Here is an 18690-nt window from a genome sequence, read left to right as displayed (position 1 = left end):
ATGTATTGTGGACTAAGAACAGAGCTTGATTTCTGAGAACCACTTTGGTGCAACAAAAGCAAACCACATTTTTGCCAGTTATCTTTGATGGCAAAAGTAAGCTTTCTTTCATTCATTTGCACTACTGTTGGACCTACTTAATGTATTGAATAGGTTCCAAAGATGTCATGGCTCCTTTATTCTTACTTTTTTCCTTTTCTTGCCCTGTATAAATAATTTGCAAATTAAAACTATTCATACTGTGCCAGAGTATTGTGGATTAATTAATCTTTCTTTGAATAACAAAACAAAGGTTTTCGACAGTTATTCGTGCTTTTTGTGTCATTGTATGAAGTTCCAGACATAAGGAGAAGCCTTTGCTGAATTATTAAGATTTGTAATGTGAATTTGTTAATCGTAAATGTATTAATCAGCTGGAACCTCTAGTCTGACAGTAGGAACACTTGCCTTGAGCAATATGAGTAACACGGATGTATTGTAGTAACACAGGAAGTGAAGAATTCCTTTTCCGCCTCTTAACCGGGCGCAGTTTACACGCGTGCTGATTTCTTTTTAACAAATCGTCATAAAGTCATCAAATCATAGGTTGTAAACTCCGAAATTATGGTAAGTAGATGCTTCGTGTACTGTAAATTAGTATAGATGTACGATTTCCTGATTTTTTTTAAATATATTAAGTACTTGCTGGCTAATTACCTAACATGCTAGCTTTCCAGTTGTGTCCAGTGCCCGTCTACGGATTTTGAGATTCTCTGCTGTCTGTTTAAATAGCTAACGACATTGTTTTGATTATTAGCGATTAAAGTAGCATATACGAATATTTTACGCACTGCCTGAAGGTCGTTGTAGCTACCTTGATTGCAGCGTTTTGTTATGAATCACCACTACATTCGTCGTACATAGAACAACGGAACTGCCAGTTTACGTTAGTCAGCAGATGGCATAGCGTCAATGATCAATCTTGGACGAAACTGAATTATTTCCCAAATGAACTTTGTCATCATGTGATGTGCATTTATTGTATTATGTTGATTGTAAGCCTATATGCATATTGATCCAGTGCATGGTCATGGTGTATGACAACGTGTGGTACCCAACCCTAGTCGAAATGTTGTATTGAATGCATATGATCATACTGCAGAATGAGATATGTAAGCATATCTTGAGTAATAGAAGGCATTGGCCATTCGGTGAGACTGAACCTTTCTATAACTCTGCTTTTCTGTCCTCTACAGAAACCCATACTGCTACAGGGCCATGAAAGGGCCGTCACACAAATAAAATACAACAGGGAGGGCGACCTGTTGTTTACTGTTGCCAAGGACCCTGTAAGTTTAATCACCTACATTGGAATTAGGATTGACTAACTATATTTTGAGCATACATGACAAGCAACATGGATGTAAGGAAAATGCTCAATTTTTTTCTTTGTTCAGCTGGCAAACGTGTGGTATTCTGTCAACGGAGAGAGACTCGGCACGTACACTGGACACACTGGTGCCGTCTGGTGTGTAGATTGTGACTGTATCCTTTCCAAAATGAATAAATACCAGTATACTGCAGCCACAGTTATATTAAAAGTAATATCTTTTAAAAGTTGTAAGTGTTTTCAAAGTCAAGGGTGCTTCCCTGGTAGGATGGGTCCTTCAGAGGCTAGACAAGAGTACAATTTATAGTACAGTTTAGGTCCTGCCTTCAGGTTCTGTGCTTCATTTAAAAAAGAAAACATATATAGCACTATATCAGCTTCATATCACTCTTGTTCCTTTACTAACCTTTTACTTGCCTAGTGTTAGTGACACCTGCTGTGTAGAGCTTGACCAAAAGCTATCAAATGTCAAGTGAATCCAGAACATCACCATAAATATCTTCTCAAGCCAGGAAGAAACCCAGGGATTAGTGCAGGGTTGCAGGATTTAGGAATTGTACTACCAGGGGATAGGTATCTGATTTATATAGGCATGCAGTCTACTTCTATTTTGGCTAGTGCATCATTTTGTTACGCAATGTTATCAGTTGGCCTTCACCATAGTTTATTACAGTACAACAGGTACCAGGAACTGTCCATATTGATTAAAACATTGGATATTTTGATGATGTTTTGACCGCTTTACTGGAAATGTTCAGAAATCTGGTCAAGTGAAGTTATATTCTTTACTTTACAAATCTTACATTTGATGGTCTGAATATTGACGTTCCCGAATCCAGATGTTTTAGCAGCGTAAATGCTGTTTAAAAAAAAAAAACTGGGTTCAGCCATCACGTTCAATTTAGAGCACATCTGCATGTTAACCTCATAAATTGCCACTTCAAGTGTGTCTAGTGTCTTTGTTGTCCTTAATAATCGTCACAGGGGACACCAAGCATGTGCTGACTGGATCTGCAGACAACAGTTGCAGACTGTGGGATTGTCAGACAGGTAAATGGAAAAAGCCTCATGAGGTCATCTGGTTAAGGTCGATGTGAAATGTGTCGGTTAAATGACTATGCACTGATGCACAGCTCAATTAAATGTTATGAACTGTTTTAATGTTTTGTAGGTGTTACTGACAGTGATTATGTTTCTTTCCAGGGAAGCAGCTTGCCCTGCTGGAGACGAGTTCTGCTGTGAGGACCTGTGGCTTTGACTTCAGTGGGAATATCATCATGTTCTCTACTGACAAACAGATGGGCTACCAGTGTTTTCTGAACTTCTTTGACCTGAGGGACCCACAGCAGATTGGTAGGTTCTACACTGCACACATCAGGATACTTATTCTCCGCATTTGTTTGAGTATGAGTTTGTTCAGGAGATTCAGGGATCAATCTGAGATGAGTTAACATGACTTATTGAAATCTGTTCCAGTACAAGTATTTTACAATACCTTCTTCTATCTTACTTCTTTCTTCGGCTCCTCTTATATTAAAGATTCTTTAGCAATCCTATCTGCTACTTCCTTACTATCCTTGAGCTAGTATCCATGTTTGAGCTATTATCCATCAAATATTAACCTCACATCCTTAGTGATAGGTGATGCAAACTTAGAGGGCATCCACACGACAACGGTGAAAACAGAGTTTTGTTTCATTTTGGCCACAAACAGCGCTTATTGGGGCATTTTTGAAAACACAGTCTTTATGTTGCCGTGTGGATGGAAAATGCTATTTTTCAAAATGATGACGATGGCCCGTTGATGAAAAAGCTAACTCGGGATAAGTGGTAAACCTCCTAATAAAGAGCCCAAGGCATCATTCTTCTAGCAAAACAAAGCCATAGGGCTCTTTCAATTAAGAGGTTTACCTTTAACTCTGAGTTAACAAAGCCACGTTTGTAACTTAACCATGTTCTTGGAATACTCCCCTGGTCTCGCATAAGATATTCGTTTGTTTACTGGTGTGTATTGTCCGCAGTGAGACCATATACAGATAGGTAGGTATACAGATAGGTTTCAAAATATACCGTTTCCACTTTGTCATTATGGGTCAATGAGTGAAAATTGACGAAGGGTAAAAATTACTTTTAAATTATTTTAGCATAAAGCTTCAACAAAATATAAAAAAGTGATGGGGTCTGAATACTTTTGAATGCACTGTATGTGTGTGTATATACTCCTGTAGCCAATCAAATAACATGTATCGTCACTTGTCAACCAACTAAATACAGTTTTAAGTCTTTTTCAGACACATTTACTACATCTTAAATATTTGTACCCAGCCTTTGCTGTCCCTTTATCACATATCCTCTAATAAATGTGTTCTCTGAATTGCTGACACAATCACAGTTTCATAGCTAAGATGGCTGCTATGAATGTCCTTAGAAATGAGTTGTGTGTTTTATTGAGCCTCTAACACTCTGGTATCTCCTTCAGAGGACAACCAGCCCTACTCTCAGGTGCCCTGTAATGAATCAAAGATCACCAGCGCGGTGTGGGGACCTCTTGGGGAGTATGTCATTGCCGGCCATGAAAGTGGCGAGATCCATCAGTACAGCGCTAAGGTACTGACTGTCTTTCATGTCTGTTATACATTTATCGGTATGATTTGTTGTTAGCTGTGATACTTTTGATGGAGATTCATTTTTGTGTGTGTGTGTGTGCTTGCACAGTCTGGGGAGATCCTGAAGACGGTGAAGGAGCACACAAAGCAGATCAATGACATTCAGTCATCGGTCGATCTCACCATGGTCATCACCGCCTCCAAAGACTGCACCGCTAAGGTACAGAACCACCTCTCAAACAGGATGTACAGAATCCACATGACTTTTATGTCATAAGTCATATGACAAATGTGAGTCTGTTAAAACTCACTCAGACATGGAATAGGTCACTTCCCGTTGTGTCCATGAATGCACCAGCCTCTTGTAGATTTTCATTAATTCTGAAATGGATCACAATCAGATGATCGCTTCCATAGGAGCAGGAAGAGAGGCCGATGATGGGGTATCGCTGTATGGCTAGGATGATGTGCTCAACAGGCATTTGAATAATTCTTTGAAAATACTAGTTGCTGACGGCAGGATTTCAGTCAGGCAGTATTGGGTCCAAGCACTATGGCCCTTTCCCAATTATCTTCCCTTCACTCTAGTGCCCTTCACTGAGGAGTGCCCCTTCACAACGGAGTGAGAAGTGTTAAGGGATTGAAATCTTTACCTGCGAAATGGGACACCACTTGATGCGTTACTCGGCTACTCTCAGCTTCAGAGACAGACGTTCATTTGTGAAATAGCGTTTTTTTTATAATCTTTTTTTAGAACAATCATATTCTACTCAGCTGTAAGGAATATTATTTTGCATAATTATCAGCTATATGTTTCACATTTTTTTCATAGTTATTTGCGAAGATATACTTACATTTGTAAACTTCTTTTTCTGCACTGGCAGCCATCTTTGTTCAAAATGTTGGGAGTCAGTCGGTTACCAAGGTGTTCGCAAGGCATCCTGGGAAATGTAATCTTTCCCTTCAGCCGTAGTCTGCCTCTGATCGCACTCCGTTTGAAGGGGTTGTTTAAAGGGTTGAACAACACTTCCCCTTTGGTCTAAAAGAATTGGGACACCCTACCCCTTCACGCGAACGTGCAAACGAAGAGGAAGGGTGAAGTGCTAGGGTAAAGTGGTAGTATTGGGACAGAGCCTTAAGTCTCTACACTTCTCTACCCTTTCAGCATTTTTCCTGGAGGACTTTTCAACGTTAAATGTTGAGTATAGTGAGAGAAGGGAGAGAGTTGACTCCACAAAGTTAAAATCCATATATTCACATCTATTCTTAGTCAGTTAGATTCTCTGCAAATGCATTTCTAAATTATTGAGCGTGGTAGGCCCAACACACTTAACCATCTTCTTGTCTTGTGTTAATAGTGCTCTATTTCTCTGTATGCCTTTCTGGGGTGTCTTAGTTGTAAGTGTTTTTCATTTCCTGACATTCCCAAAGCACAAGGTACAGTGGTCTAAGAGAAACCTACACTGAAGGGTAGTTAAATGAAAATATTCCTAAGCTTTGACATACAGAAAATCTATATTCACACTCAAAGGGAACTCAAAGGGCTTTTCTCAGAAAAGGAAAAAAAAATGACTGCTATGTTGTATTTCTGCCCGCAGCTTTTTGACTCCTCGACGCTCGACCACATCAAGTCCTTCAAGACTGAGAGGCCCGTCAACTCGGCCGCCATTTCTCCCATCTGTGACCACGTAAGGCCAACAGCACTCCTTAGCCAGCCTAGGTGGGATTATGTTTGTGAGTAAGTGGGTGTGTGAGTGACATATCTTACGTGTGTGTGTTTCTCTTTCTCTCGATGTGTGCAGGTGGTCATGGGTGGTGGTCAGGAGGCCATGGAGGTTACAACCACCTCCACGAGGATCGGCAAGTTCGAGGCCAGGTGAGCTCTCCGCTGTATTAGTCTATCAATAATAAAACTGTTTTTAAAGGCCCTCAGACACTTTGAACAGGTATATTAATGATAAGTAATATATGTGATTTATACATCATGAATTTTGAGACTTCACACATAGCAGAAAATTAGAGAAATCCTGATGTTGCATATTTCATTAAAAGGTGTATGTTTGGGAGCTAGATATTGTGGTATCAGTAAACGTAAGGAGAAAAAAAAGCTGTGTTGAGAACCCTTTTTTATGTTTTTTTTTATTTTTATGAAGCTTTACATAATAGGAGCTGACACTGGTTTGTACACTAATAGGGGAAATTCGCCAAGCCAGTGACCCATTAAATTGGCTGGCCATAGAATTATCATCTTGGTGTGATGATACTACAAAATATTGATTGCTTCTCACTAGAGGAGTCTAGTCTGGTTAGTGCCAGAGAGTCCAGCTTGCTCAGGGGGAATACATCCTCATACTTTCCTTTCCTTCCGGGACCTTCTGAGCTTTAGTCAATAAACAGAACATGACCTTAAGTGACCTCTTAAGTATCACTCTGGCTAAACTGCCTCGCCATTAGGTTTTTGTTGGCACTTTCTTTTCATAACAATTAGATGACAGATTCTTCAGAACAACGAAATGGTGCCTCTTGGTTTCAAATCTGACATATTTAGCTCCAGCTACCCTGCACAGACCTGTAATTTGTCAGTTAAATTGCATGAATGAATGAACAGCATGAATTGATTTGAAATGGTTTCATTTTACACTCTAAACCCCTTGTTCCAATTGCCAGTACTTCAGTGAAATCCTGAGGAGATAATTTTTTCCTGTTCTTACCACCTAGATTCTTCCATGCCGCCTATGAGGAGGAGTTTGGCAGGGTAAAGGGACACTTCGGGCCCATCAACTGTGTAGCATTCCACCCTGACGGAAAAAGGTAATGAAAACCCTGCTGGCACAGCAGTCTTCTGTAAACATCATTCAGATATTAAGAGCTTCTATCTATCACTTCCATCAGACATTTTTCGTTTATATACTACTATCAGCTACCTGATCTGTTTTCTTGGAATGATCTAGTTCTAATAATAGAAGGTCATTCACTTTCGATCCACCAGATTATTATAATGTAAAATCTGGGAAATGGCCAACAGCATACGGTGCCGTTAACCTTTTGAATTTTCAAGCCGCCACAGGTGAGGGTTGTGTTGAGTGAAGCGTCTCAACAGTTCCTTTCCAACATTTGTGTTTCAGTTACGCCAGTGGAGGAGAGGACGGATACACCAGAATACACCACTTCGACCCCCATTACTTTGACTTTGAGCTGGAGGCGTAGGCAGTGGCAGCAGCAGCAGCAGCATTCCCGACTATCTGAGCGTTGACCACAGATGAGTCGTATGAATACGTGTCGACACAATATGCTAAGCAGCCGCAAACATCGGCTGCACTAATGCAATTCTGGTTTTTGTATGCTTGGTTTTACATCAATACTTTACTCGCTATAGGGTCTGTTAAATTAATGGATATCTCAAATAAACTTGGATATAACACAGTGTTTTGGTGGTGGATTTGCCCTTTAATCTAACATGCTAGTTCCAACTATATTCAGCACTTGGTATCACAAACCAAATCAATCTATTTATTTGATCAAGAGGGACCGTGTACATTCATGAACATTAATATTAAATTAAATTAAATGCGCCCAATTATAGCCAAAAGGCTAGTTTCCATTGGCAGCCCCCCTGCCCAGAGTGAAAAAAGGCATTATTGCATATATCAAACATATCATTGACAATATATCATAAATAAAATCCCAATACACAAGCTCCACTTAGTCCTTAACCATGGGTAAAAGGGAAAGAACAATGGGTATAAAAAACAAGTGGCAAACAAAAAAAATTCTACTGCCTACCCACTAATGATCACATTTTTGGTTATTTATCAGCCATGTGTTGAGAATTCTTTTAAAGCAGTTGAATGTGGTTAATTCTCTAATGTTCTGTGGGAGATGGTTCCATTTCCAGACTGACCCAATGTGCATCTGTTACTGTTAACAAATAAATGAGTCATGCGGCACCAACTGTTAACAAACTTAAAAGGGTAGGGGAGTCTGATTCTGAACCAATACATTTTGTCAAATTCATAAATTGCTGCTTACGGTCCTCTAAATGTGCGTCCAGGAAAGGCTGTGGTGTTCGTAGAGTCCTGACTCTATGAATGGGAAACAAACATAATGCATCCAACTGAGCCGGAAACGATTCCAGCCAATCAACTCATTGCGTTGGGTGCACTGAAGACGGGTGTCATTTGTTTGGCTGTTATATAATGTAGGTAATTTTCTTCAGTTCCAAAAGCTAGGTAGAGACTGAGAATGATCAGTCAAGAAGTTTTGACACCTTTGAAGACAGGAAACCAATGTCCCCCGTGAACAAATGTTGTAAAGAGATCCAACTGTGAGCAAATGTCTGAGGCTTGTATTTATGGGTGGGAGGGTATAAGGAATAGACACGTTGATATGGCCAAGAGATGAGATTTTGAAACAGGACATTCAACCGGAAACTCTTACATTTTTAACCTAAATCCAATTAAAAGAAACAAACGCAAATCAATATAATTCATTGGATTATTGATTATTGTAAATCATTAACTCTGATCCTTATTTCTGATTTGCAACTCAGTAATAACAATCTGCTCACAGAAAAACAGACTGCATTTAAGTAACCATAGTCTCATAATATTTCATACATTAATCAAGAGAGTCATGACAATTGAGATTTTCTTTGTTTTATTTACCAAATTCAATGTTACAATAGACATTACACAACACCGGACCTTTTTGGAAACCCAAACCGGACCGCAGGTCCACCGAACCTGCTAGCTGCTCTCCAAAAAGCAGTAACTTAACATCTGCTGAGCAAACCCCCTCCTCTCCCTGCCCCTCCACACCTCAGTCCCTGCACCCCCACACCTTCATTCCCCAATTCTTCCTCCGTCCAAAACACATGGCCACATTCACTGCCTTTAAAGCAGACATGGGAATAAAAACAAATATTTTTTTTTCTTTTCTTTCGTCATTTTCTTAAAAACAAGGTAAAAGAACATTGCAGCAGGCATCTGGAGGAAGGAAAAAAGACAAACCAAAAAGAAACTAAATTTGAGGGGGAATATACAGATGTAAATGTCCATGATGTAAAATAACTTCGAGAAGAAAGCTTATTAAGGAGACAGGGAGAGTTTAAGAGCTGGTGAGAATTGGATGAACCGTGTCTAGTTCTGGTCCGGTCTGGTTGAGGTACTGTACTAAGCAGAAGAACAAAAAAGGTACTGATAGAATGCAAACTTTGAAAAAATAAACATTAAAACAAGAAAAAAGGAAAAATATAAGAGAAAAGGTAAGAAAAAAAACACAAACACCTTGCATTTCAATTCACACTGGCAATGCAAAAAACTTTATACCACGTTTTAAGAATACAAATAGTAAAATGAGTCTTAGAAAATAATTTACAGTCTTTTGCTTCCGCAGTTTAACCTCTGTTCTGTGTTTGTGTGTATAGATGGTGTGTGCATATGCATGTGTGTGTGGAGAGGTGGGGCATCTGACAACAGACAAGGTCATGCATCCACAAGGATTTCAGGGCTCTCACATCTCAGGCTGTCTTCAGTTCTTCTTTTGGCCTGGTAATAAAAAGAAGTCATCAGTATCTTTGGCAGAACACTTGCCCTGAATGAAGGTCACAGAAACATGGAAACGTAGGAGACCAGGTGCTGCCTGACTGTTGTCCAGTTGTGTACTCACCCCTTTGTGTCCATTTTTTCTTCTGGTGTTTTCTCCTCTTCCTTCACATCAGCTGGAGACAATGAGAGCTCTTTAAAACACCATCATAAAATTCAACATTAAAAGACGTCAACAATGAACCTGTATTAGAGCCTTGGATTTGTGTGTATGTGTGTGAGAGATGGAGAGAGTTAGAGACAGGAGAAAGTCATAGATAGTGTTGTGGCTCACCTTTTTTCTCCTCGCCGTCCTTCTCCTCCTCTGTCTTGACCCGTTTGGCCTTCTTAAAGTTGGCGGCGTTCCTGCGGCCACCACCCTGGCCCGCGCCCTCGTCCTCAGAGTCAGAGAACTCCTCTTCACAGGCTATCCTCTTGTCATGAGCACGGACTGCAAGGTAAAAGGCACGCCATTATAACCCACTGCACTGGAAGAAACTCAGGCAATACACTCATGTGCTGAATGCTACTGCGACTCAACATATGGGAGGACCATATACTGAAGACACAGAAAGACAGAATGAGTTTTAAGAATAAAAGCATAAGGACATAGGTTCAAACATCTTCCAAACAAGGAATTATATGGAGCAAGCAGTTATACATCAAAGAAAACCACTTGTTTTAGCCACTGACAGGCTTGTAAATGTTATTGTAAGAGTCTGACAACCTAAAAAGGATCCTTAAAGAGATCCTGAGTCCTGAATTAAAACACATGAGCCGACCGGATTGGGTTAATGCAAAATGGACTTTCCAGTAGGTTTTACCCAAAGGTTGCAGCCCTTTTAAGCTGCCATATTAATTTTAAGAGAGGCCCAACATATGTGAAGAGCGGGACCATTTAGAGGCAGATTAAGAGCATAGAGGACAAATGTTGCTTCTGGACGTATAGGAGTATGTGCACACTCAAAACCAACCAAGAAAAGTGCCCAGGGAGGCTAGAGATAGATGTATGAACATACTAGAGATACGCTTGTCGGGGTCCTCCTCCTCGTCACCACTGTCCTCCTGTACAGCATCCTCTGGAATGGCCTGCATCTGCACCCCAGGGGCGTGGGGTAGCATGCGCAGGTTCTCAAAGAGACGCTGCCTATGGGCGCACAGACACACAATTAAGATGCAGCTTTCAATTAAGCAATCATACATTTCCCTTAAAGAGGAAATTAAAAGTGTACTTGTATCTAGATGTGTGTGTGTGTGTGTGTGTGTGTGTGTACACTATTCACAGTACTAAACACAAGCTCACTGCATACTGCAAATAGTACCACAAAATGCGTGATTATACAGGAGCAAGACAAACATATATAAACTCAACAATTTACATGGTACAGTACTATATGAGGATGGAAACAATACATACTTGATCTTCTCCAGGTAATCGTTTGTGTTCTGGTTGGTCATGTTGGATGGACTGATGTGGAGCTTAAAGTCAGGGCCGAAGTACTCAAAGTAGTCATTGTATGGGAGCTCTGGGTATCGAAAGAAGAATTTTACCAACACAACTCAACATGAGACTAGTCAATACAACTACAAGACAATGTGCAGATATAGTCTTAACTTTATATTCTTAATAGTGTTTCTAATTTTGACTTTCAATTAGTCTCAATTCAATTGGTAATGTTTTGAACTTCAGATGATGCTTTTGAACACTGAACACTGATAAATATGAAATTCCATTGACATGTTCTTTTAAAACTGCTTTTGATTTGAACTCCATTCCTAAGCTATGACACGGTGCCTGTATGCATGGAGGCTTACCGTTGGGAATGGTGCTGTCCAGGGCCACAGCAGTCTCGTAGGTCCAGCAGCGGGCCACGTTCCTGATGGTGTAGCCCCCACCTCCCAGCATCAGCAGCGGCAGGTTAAAGCTCTTCATGTACTCCACACACTTAGCATGGCCTGAAGGAAACACCACATGGTCAGCACACAGTCGAGAGGACTGAGACATGCTTCATGCAAGTTCGCCGAAATACCCCCAAAAGAAAATCTTGAAGAAAACCTTTACAGCAACTGTGAAAAGATCATGTCTGCTAGTGACTGGTTCATCTTTAAAACCACCAATCAAAAACAGAAATATTACATTTTTAAAGCTTGATAACCACACATGGGGTTACAAGACAATGTCAGACCACCAGCGTGGACAGACATGCACACATCACTTTTGGTTAAGGAAGATTGACGTTTAAAAATATGCAGGCCGTGTTCAGCCCTTCAGTGTTAAACCTTAGGTGAAGCTTGCCTGCGTACCTTTGATGGTGAGGTTGAAGCAGCCAAGCCTGTCTCCAGACAAGGAGTCGGCTCCACACTGCAGCACCACTGCACTGGGCTGGTACATCTCCATCACTTTGGCCATGATCTACAGAGGGGCACGCCCAGTTAGGCTGAAACTGTCCTACGGTGGGCTAAAAACGGTGGGGGGCCTGGCCCGAAGTAAAATGGTAAATTGGTAGAGATACTTACAGGCTTAAAGATGGCCTCATAAGATTCGTCATCAATGCCATCCCTGAGGGGGTAGTTCACAGCATAGTATTTGCCCTTGCCTGCTCCAATGTCCTGAAAATAAATTATATCCTCCGTCAGTCCATACAAAAGTACAGGAAATCCTCCAAGAAGAGTCAGTTACCTACTCCAATATTTCTGAATGTAAAAATCCTTAATGATATTCACTGGTGGTAGAAAACTTTTTTTTAAACATCCCTAGAAAGTATGAACTACAAAAACATTTATCATGCTCAGGATAGTCATCCCCCCCAAGTAGCTGACTTTGTAAAATATAGCCAGCCAACGAGCGGTACAGGTCTGACAGGCCAGGTGCCACACTATTAAACTTGCAAATATTTTATGAAGTTTCAAAAGACCTCCTGGCTGAGCACTCACTCTGAGATCTCCTGTGCCTGGGAAGTACTCCCCATACTTGTGGAAGGACACGGTCATGACGCGGTCTGTAGTGTAGAAAGCCTCCTCCACGCCGTCGCCATGGTGAATGTCAATGTCTATGTACAGCACTCTCTGATGGTACCTTTGGTAGTGAGGGAGTTGATATGGAGTGGACAGTTAAAACACAAATACATCTAAAGTTCCACAGTTCAAAGGGTTTATTGTCCTAAGTGACCTCAAAACCACTTCAATTAAATTGATATCAGATTTCTGATTTTGCAATATTCCGCTGTAAGGTTACTGTATTATCATCAAGGGACAATTTGTACAATACGCCGACTGCTTCTGCAAGACACTTGTTGTCCATTAAAGGTACATTTGCCACACTGATACATAATGAAATGCTAGGGAAAGTACGCTAGCAATAAACAATCTAGCAAGCTCTATATTTAACACTGCACAAGACGTAATAACATCACAGTTTTGAATTGGACATCCTGCACGAAACCTCAAAGAACACTCACTTCAGAAGCTCCAGGATGGCTAAGACAATGTCGTTGACGTAACAGAACCCTGACGCCTCAGACTTCTTGGCATGGTGAAGTCCTCCTGCCCAGTTGATGGCGATGTCCGTCTGCTGTTTGTTCAGTTTCACTGCTCCCGCTACGGCAAGCAAACACACATACACACAATATTGGCATTTGGAAAAAAATTGCAGCTTTTCATTTACTGCTTTTACTCAAACAATAAACCAAAACTACATCGACACTTTCTAGGGTTTAGTTTTAGTTTTGCACTCGGGGTGAGGAACTAAACTCAATGACAGGGTTTTTTCTTTTATTACATTTTCAGTTCCAGTTTTACTCATCATGTGGAAAAATCTTGCAAGGCTGATATTCATGCACCACACACACACACTCACACTTACCAACAGAACCACCTGTTGAGAGCTGACAGAACTCAAACAAGCCGTCAAACACGGGACAATCCTCTCCCACGTTAACTGGAAAACAGAAAAGAAATAAGAAATCCAATTAATGGAGCTACAGACCAAGAAACAATCTGAGGTTTGCTGATGTCCATTTGTTAATCAGCCCTCTCACACAAATCACATATATCACCGCAAAAGGAAGAGGAATTTAACAATTGCATCAATGTTTCAAAGTTTAATACTCACTTAACCCTATATTCTGCGTGCATGTACTGCATGCTCAACTGCTAACATTGAGCTCAGGGAGCATACATGCAATTAGGAAAAGGTGTATATCTGCACCATGTTGCAAGTCACAATGGTTAAGAGTGTCTGCTGCATAAATAACTGTAAATAGCTACTTATACTCACATCTTTGCATCTGTTTGCTGTACTCAGACATGTTGTCAGGCCGAATGGAGCGTAGGAATTTGATGTAGTCATCACTGTGGTACTTGGTCATCTCCTCACCATTGGCCTTGTGGGGTCTCTGTGCGGGGGGACAGGACATACAGACAAGGTCAATAAACTGGTGCTTCTGGAGTAAGTCTCACAAAACATGAGCATATGAATAGCATATGAATGTAATTAGTCCAAACTTTCCTTTCCTTCTATTCTTATGCACTTGTTTAAGTATCACACTGATCCCGATATGTGCAGTGCCCACACCCACAAAAGGCACATATGACAAATGGAGAGGTAAAAATTCATCTGACTTACATAGATTTCCATTTTCCTGTAGAGCCCATAGTTAAGCAGGAGATTGTGGGTCATGCGAATCCTGTGGGGTTTCATTGGATGGCCCTGGCCATAGTAGTAGTTCCCAACATCACCTGGATGGTTGAAAAAAAAAAAGGAGATGTACTGAATTTTCTACAAAATATCCACTACAATTAAAAACCACTAGTCACAAATGGTTTAAGGAGGTGGTTATGGGGTGAAGTAATCAAATACACGGTTATTTGCAAAGCACAAGTTGAACAGTATGCGTCAACACGTCAATGCATTTAGTACCATGGTTATGCCTGCATACATTCCAAGCTGGCCAGGGCTTATAAAGAGACGACCAATACCCCGATGGTTAATGTAAACTGTTGCTAATATTTCAAGAGCTTGCTGGAAAGTATATTTTCTTAACTGTTCGGGTTGGTTGTGCGATCATCTCCCGGTGGTTAAAATGTTTTTAAGCAGGTAGTCATTAATAGTCAGTAATAGTCCAATGACAGTAATAGTCCAATGACAGGAACATTAATATCCTGCTATACATCACATGTTCATTTAAATTGTGTGACTTAATTGTGGGAGTTACGTTCAGTTGCTAGAAGCGCTTCCCAAAAATCATAATAATTTAGTCTTTATTAAAAGGGAACTTCTGTAACATCGTCTTCAGAATCCAGTGCCAAAAAATGTAACGCTATGTGGAGTAAATACATTTAGGAGCGTTCATACACGATGCTTCACTCGAGGGGCATGCGATCCATCACGCAACTCTACCAATGCGTTTATCGAATTAAGTGGGTTTTTTTTAAAAAAGCAAGCTTAAAAGTTACTGGCTGTATATATGTCTATGGGCGGCTGCACATCAAACTTTCAGGATGCAATACCATAAAGAGGAAACGAGCTAACTAGGCCGAATAAGCTGCTAACGTTAAACAACTTGCGTGTTAACGTGGTAAACCCCTGTGAGGGACAAACATACACTAAATACAAGGTCTGACTGGGGAACAATAATAACAAATGTCCTATCTTATTTTCACGACCTAGACATTTTAGTATACTTAGCACGAGTAAACTAGGTAGAGGATGCTGGTCAAATGATGTTCGCTAGCTAACTAGCAGACCAGCCACCTAGCTAGCTTGCTAACAAGTTGTGGAATCCCTGGACGCATACAAAGCAAGCTAGACAGTCGCACAATCCTGGGACTGAGACAAGCGCACATTTCGTTTAACTAACGCTGCATTATACATATTCCCGTTAAGTCTCAAACAAAATATCGTGACACCCTTTGATGCTAGCGGGATGCTGCATGCCTACCCTACAGCGAAGACAATTAGCTAACAAGACAGTGTTAGCCGCTAGTAATTACCTAGCCAAGCGGCCACCCGGCTGAACTCATTTGCGTGCTACTATCAGATCATAAAAGAAAGCGATTGCAGGAAATTTACGTGAAAATGTCTAACTAAGTATTTCCCATAGCTACCCAGTATATAATCAGACAAGGCTTTATCTTATTTCTTACCATCGTAATAATAGCAAACTTTCTTCTTTGTTCCTTGAGAAGTCAGCGCCATTTTACCTCCAATTACTGCCTCAGCCTGCCGGCCTTTCTACGCAATGACTAACTTCAGTCGGAACTAGCATTTAGTGCGTTTCTACCAATCTTAATACAGCTTTCACATCTGGGGCGTTTCGTTAGCTTATTTGGACCAACCACCTCGCGGGACTGAAGTGTTTTGTTCACAGTAGTGTCTCAGACTTCCACTCATATAAATCTACACAATTAATAATAAAAAAAGAAGATGGAGATAAGGTTTTGCAAGCACACTTTATGTTTCACAGAGTCACAAATAATAGCGTGGTTAGACTGCAAAAAAAAATAGGAAATTATTAATTTAATAATTAACGCTGTGTAGGCCTATGCGTTGCTTCAGATGCTGGTGTGTTGGCCTACTGTCCCGATATAGCCAAGTATCATTTTTTTTATTACGACAGACTTTTTTTTCATAACTTCTTCTTTTTTTATATAACTTCTTCTTCTTACCAGTAACCATAGCCAACAGTCCGCATTTGATAGCCAGGTTTGTTCAGCAACATTGACCAGACTATTATTTTGGTCACCAAAAGCAGTATGCTTGATTCTTGAAATTATTATAAACAACTTTGGTTGACAGTTTATACAGGTCTATATAAACATGACTGATTAACTCTGTTGTTGTTGAGCATTGCTGGTGGCCAGGACTTAGAGTTACAGGGTGAGTTGTTTCTGTCATTGCTGACCAAAGGAACACTTAAGTGGCTGTTTCCTTGTGGGGTAGGCTAGTTTTGGAACATGATTTTAACATTATTGCAGCAGAAATCCTTTTTTCTATATTTATAATCTTATCAGTTTATAATTTAATCAGTTCAGGGTTTGAGTCTTTATCTTGCGAGCTAAATACCTACCTGACGCTGATGCAACATGCCCACAGGAGTCTCTGTTTCTGTTCCAGCCAACATAAGCAGAACTTCATTGCATAGCCTGGGCAGCCTGTAGGAATCACATGTGTGTTTATCTGTCTTTCGCATGACCATACAATGTGAATGTGAAGACTGTTGATATTTGCCAGTCACCAGTTGATCAAATTTGCCCCTCCCTTGGCTGGAATGGTGTGTATTGCTCGATCCAAGCTACCTTGTTTTCCATTGACGGAGCCAGGACTATGAGTGAAGACAGGATTTTCCCCCCCGCAAATACACAGAACGTACAGCTATAGGCCAGTGAGGAGGAATGAACTGCATTTGAACAAAGCTGTCATGAATTATAATTGAGTACTGTACCCTTAAGGTGTGTGGCTGGAGGGAGCTACCTGTTTTTTGAATTGTCTTCCACATCAAGTGGTTTTTTGGCCACTAGCTTGACTACACCACCACAATTATATGGGGCCTTCTATGGAAGTGTATTAGACTCTTTATTCAAATGGCAATGCATTTGTCAAATGGCAATTCAATGCGCAAAGCGACAATGCAATCCGCAATTCAAATGGCAAACCAGTTGTCAAATGTATGGAAAGCCAAAAATGACATAATTAAAAATAAATACATATGTAAAAATGTGAGTCATAAATAAACAAAATGACTAAAAATGCACCAAAGAAAAGCATTAGAAAAAATATATCATGCAGTTATGTGAATGGAAATGGAAAATTAGTCCTTTTTATTTACTGTTACATTTATTTACGCTTACATTTATTCCCAAATACATTTCTTCCTCCTTTTATTTTTCTATTTATTTACACATTTTTTACCGTACTATTTCCCGTACCGTATTTATTTCTTCTCGTGCCTTTTTACATTTCTTTCTCCTACATTTACATTTCTGGCTGCATTTATTTCTGGCTGCATTTATTTCCGTATTCATTCTTGTCTCAGTATGCAAATGAGGTGGGCTATCATTGGCCAGCGCACCGTTTCGCTCATTGGTCTCGCTAGGCCTCTGGCCTAAGTGTTTGTGAGAACTGAGAAGCTGTATGGAGAGATCGGAAGAGATTGAAAGCTATTTTGATGCAATTTGAATCACAATTTTTTTTGTAATGAATCCACCGATCACTTGGAGTATGGTGGCGAGGGAGCTTCGAGGCTTCGCAGAGATGGCTGAGCGTAATAGGATGTCTATGTGGCTGAGACCTTGACTCCAGATTTCTTACCCTGCTCGCTCGCTACAATACGCCATACTCAAACGAAGATCCCCGCTACCTGTTGTGCAGTGGGATGTAGCAACAAAATAGGGGACGCAAACGTCTCATTTTATAGCTTTGGTGTATAGTACTTTCATTGTAGATGCACGACAGTTCATTTCCACGAGGGATCAATAAAGAGACTATCTATCAACTTTTTGAGAAAGTTAAAGAGCTGCACACATTGCCTTAGAGTTATTACAATCCTCACGTTATGTGTGGCCTGATTTCATGGGTTTGGGTGATTTTTTTCTCACTTGTCATTAGGGGGGATATTGTGTTGACAAAGCTCTGCAAAAGCTATGTATCACGTCCTGCAGTTCACGTTACAACCGAGCTGACGAGAGCGGACAAGGATCTCAACCGCTGATGTGCACTGGTTGTGGTTAACTTGCTTAGCTTCTGTTAGCTAAACTAACGGTGCACTGTTTAACTTGGTTAGCTTCCGTTAGCTAAACTAACTCTGCACTGCTTAGCTTCCGTTAGCTAAACTAACTGAACCATGGCAAGCAAAACGTTAAACCTCATACGTTAAGGTTGACAGCCTTGGGTATGATCAGTGTGTGTGAAGGTGACTAACGTGAGTTAGCTGGTTAGCTTGCATAGCTTTGGTTATAAGAATACAGAGCTAGGGGAGAGTGGGGTAAGCAGCTCGACCAATGAGAGAGACGGTGCGCTGGCCAATGATAGCCCACCTCATTTGCATACCGAGACAAGAATGAATACAGAAATAAATGCAGCCAGAAATAAATACAGCCAGAAATGTAAATGTAGGAGAAAGAAATGTAAAAAGGC

General features: G+C 40.5%; 2 protein-coding genes across 3 annotated transcripts; one reads left to right on the top strand and one right to left on the bottom strand.

Annotated features, from left to right (window-relative positions):
- The first annotated feature begins 494 nt into the window (after positions 1-494).
- Positions 495-7401, top strand: eif3i (eukaryotic translation initiation factor 3, subunit I). Its single transcript, XM_080836141.1, has 11 exons — positions 495-606; positions 1236-1328; positions 1437-1524; positions 2354-2419; positions 2573-2722; positions 3849-3976; positions 4085-4195; positions 5574-5663; positions 5778-5851; positions 6694-6786; positions 7101-7401. The coding sequence occupies exons 1-11, from the start codon at positions 604-606 to the stop codon at positions 7180-7182; spliced, it is 978 nt and encodes a 325-aa protein (XP_080692267.1). The 5' UTR covers positions 495-603; the 3' UTR covers positions 7183-7401.
- Positions 7402-8070: 669 nt separating this feature from the next.
- On the bottom strand, positions 8071-15780 carry hdac1 (histone deacetylase 1). 2 transcript variants are annotated; one of them, XM_080837445.1, is made up of 14 exons: positions 15702-15780; positions 14182-14294; positions 13834-13951; positions 13420-13494; positions 13016-13154; positions 12492-12633; positions 12075-12167; positions 11862-11970; positions 11373-11513; positions 10975-11083; positions 10577-10704; positions 9853-10008; positions 9643-9712; positions 8071-9521 (listed from the first exon to the last, which is right to left on the bottom strand). In XM_080837445.1, exons 1-14 carry the CDS (start codon positions 15751-15753, stop codon positions 9494-9496), a joined length of 1473 nt encoding a protein of 490 aa, XP_080693571.1. In that variant the 5' UTR covers positions 15754-15780; the 3' UTR covers positions 8071-9493. The 2 variants fall into 2 exon arrangements, with proteins under 2 accessions (XP_080693571.1, XP_080693572.1); XM_080837446.1 differs by having other exon boundaries at positions 9643-9694.
- Between the last annotated feature and the right edge of the window lie 2910 nt (positions 15781-18690).

This window comes from Sprattus sprattus (genome assembly GCF_963457725.1).
Source record: "Sprattus sprattus genome assembly, chromosome: 4".
Classification (NCBI taxonomy): Eukaryota; Metazoa; Chordata; class Actinopteri; order Clupeiformes; family Clupeidae; genus Sprattus; species Sprattus sprattus.
This window is presented reverse-complemented; position numbering and strand designations above follow the sequence as displayed.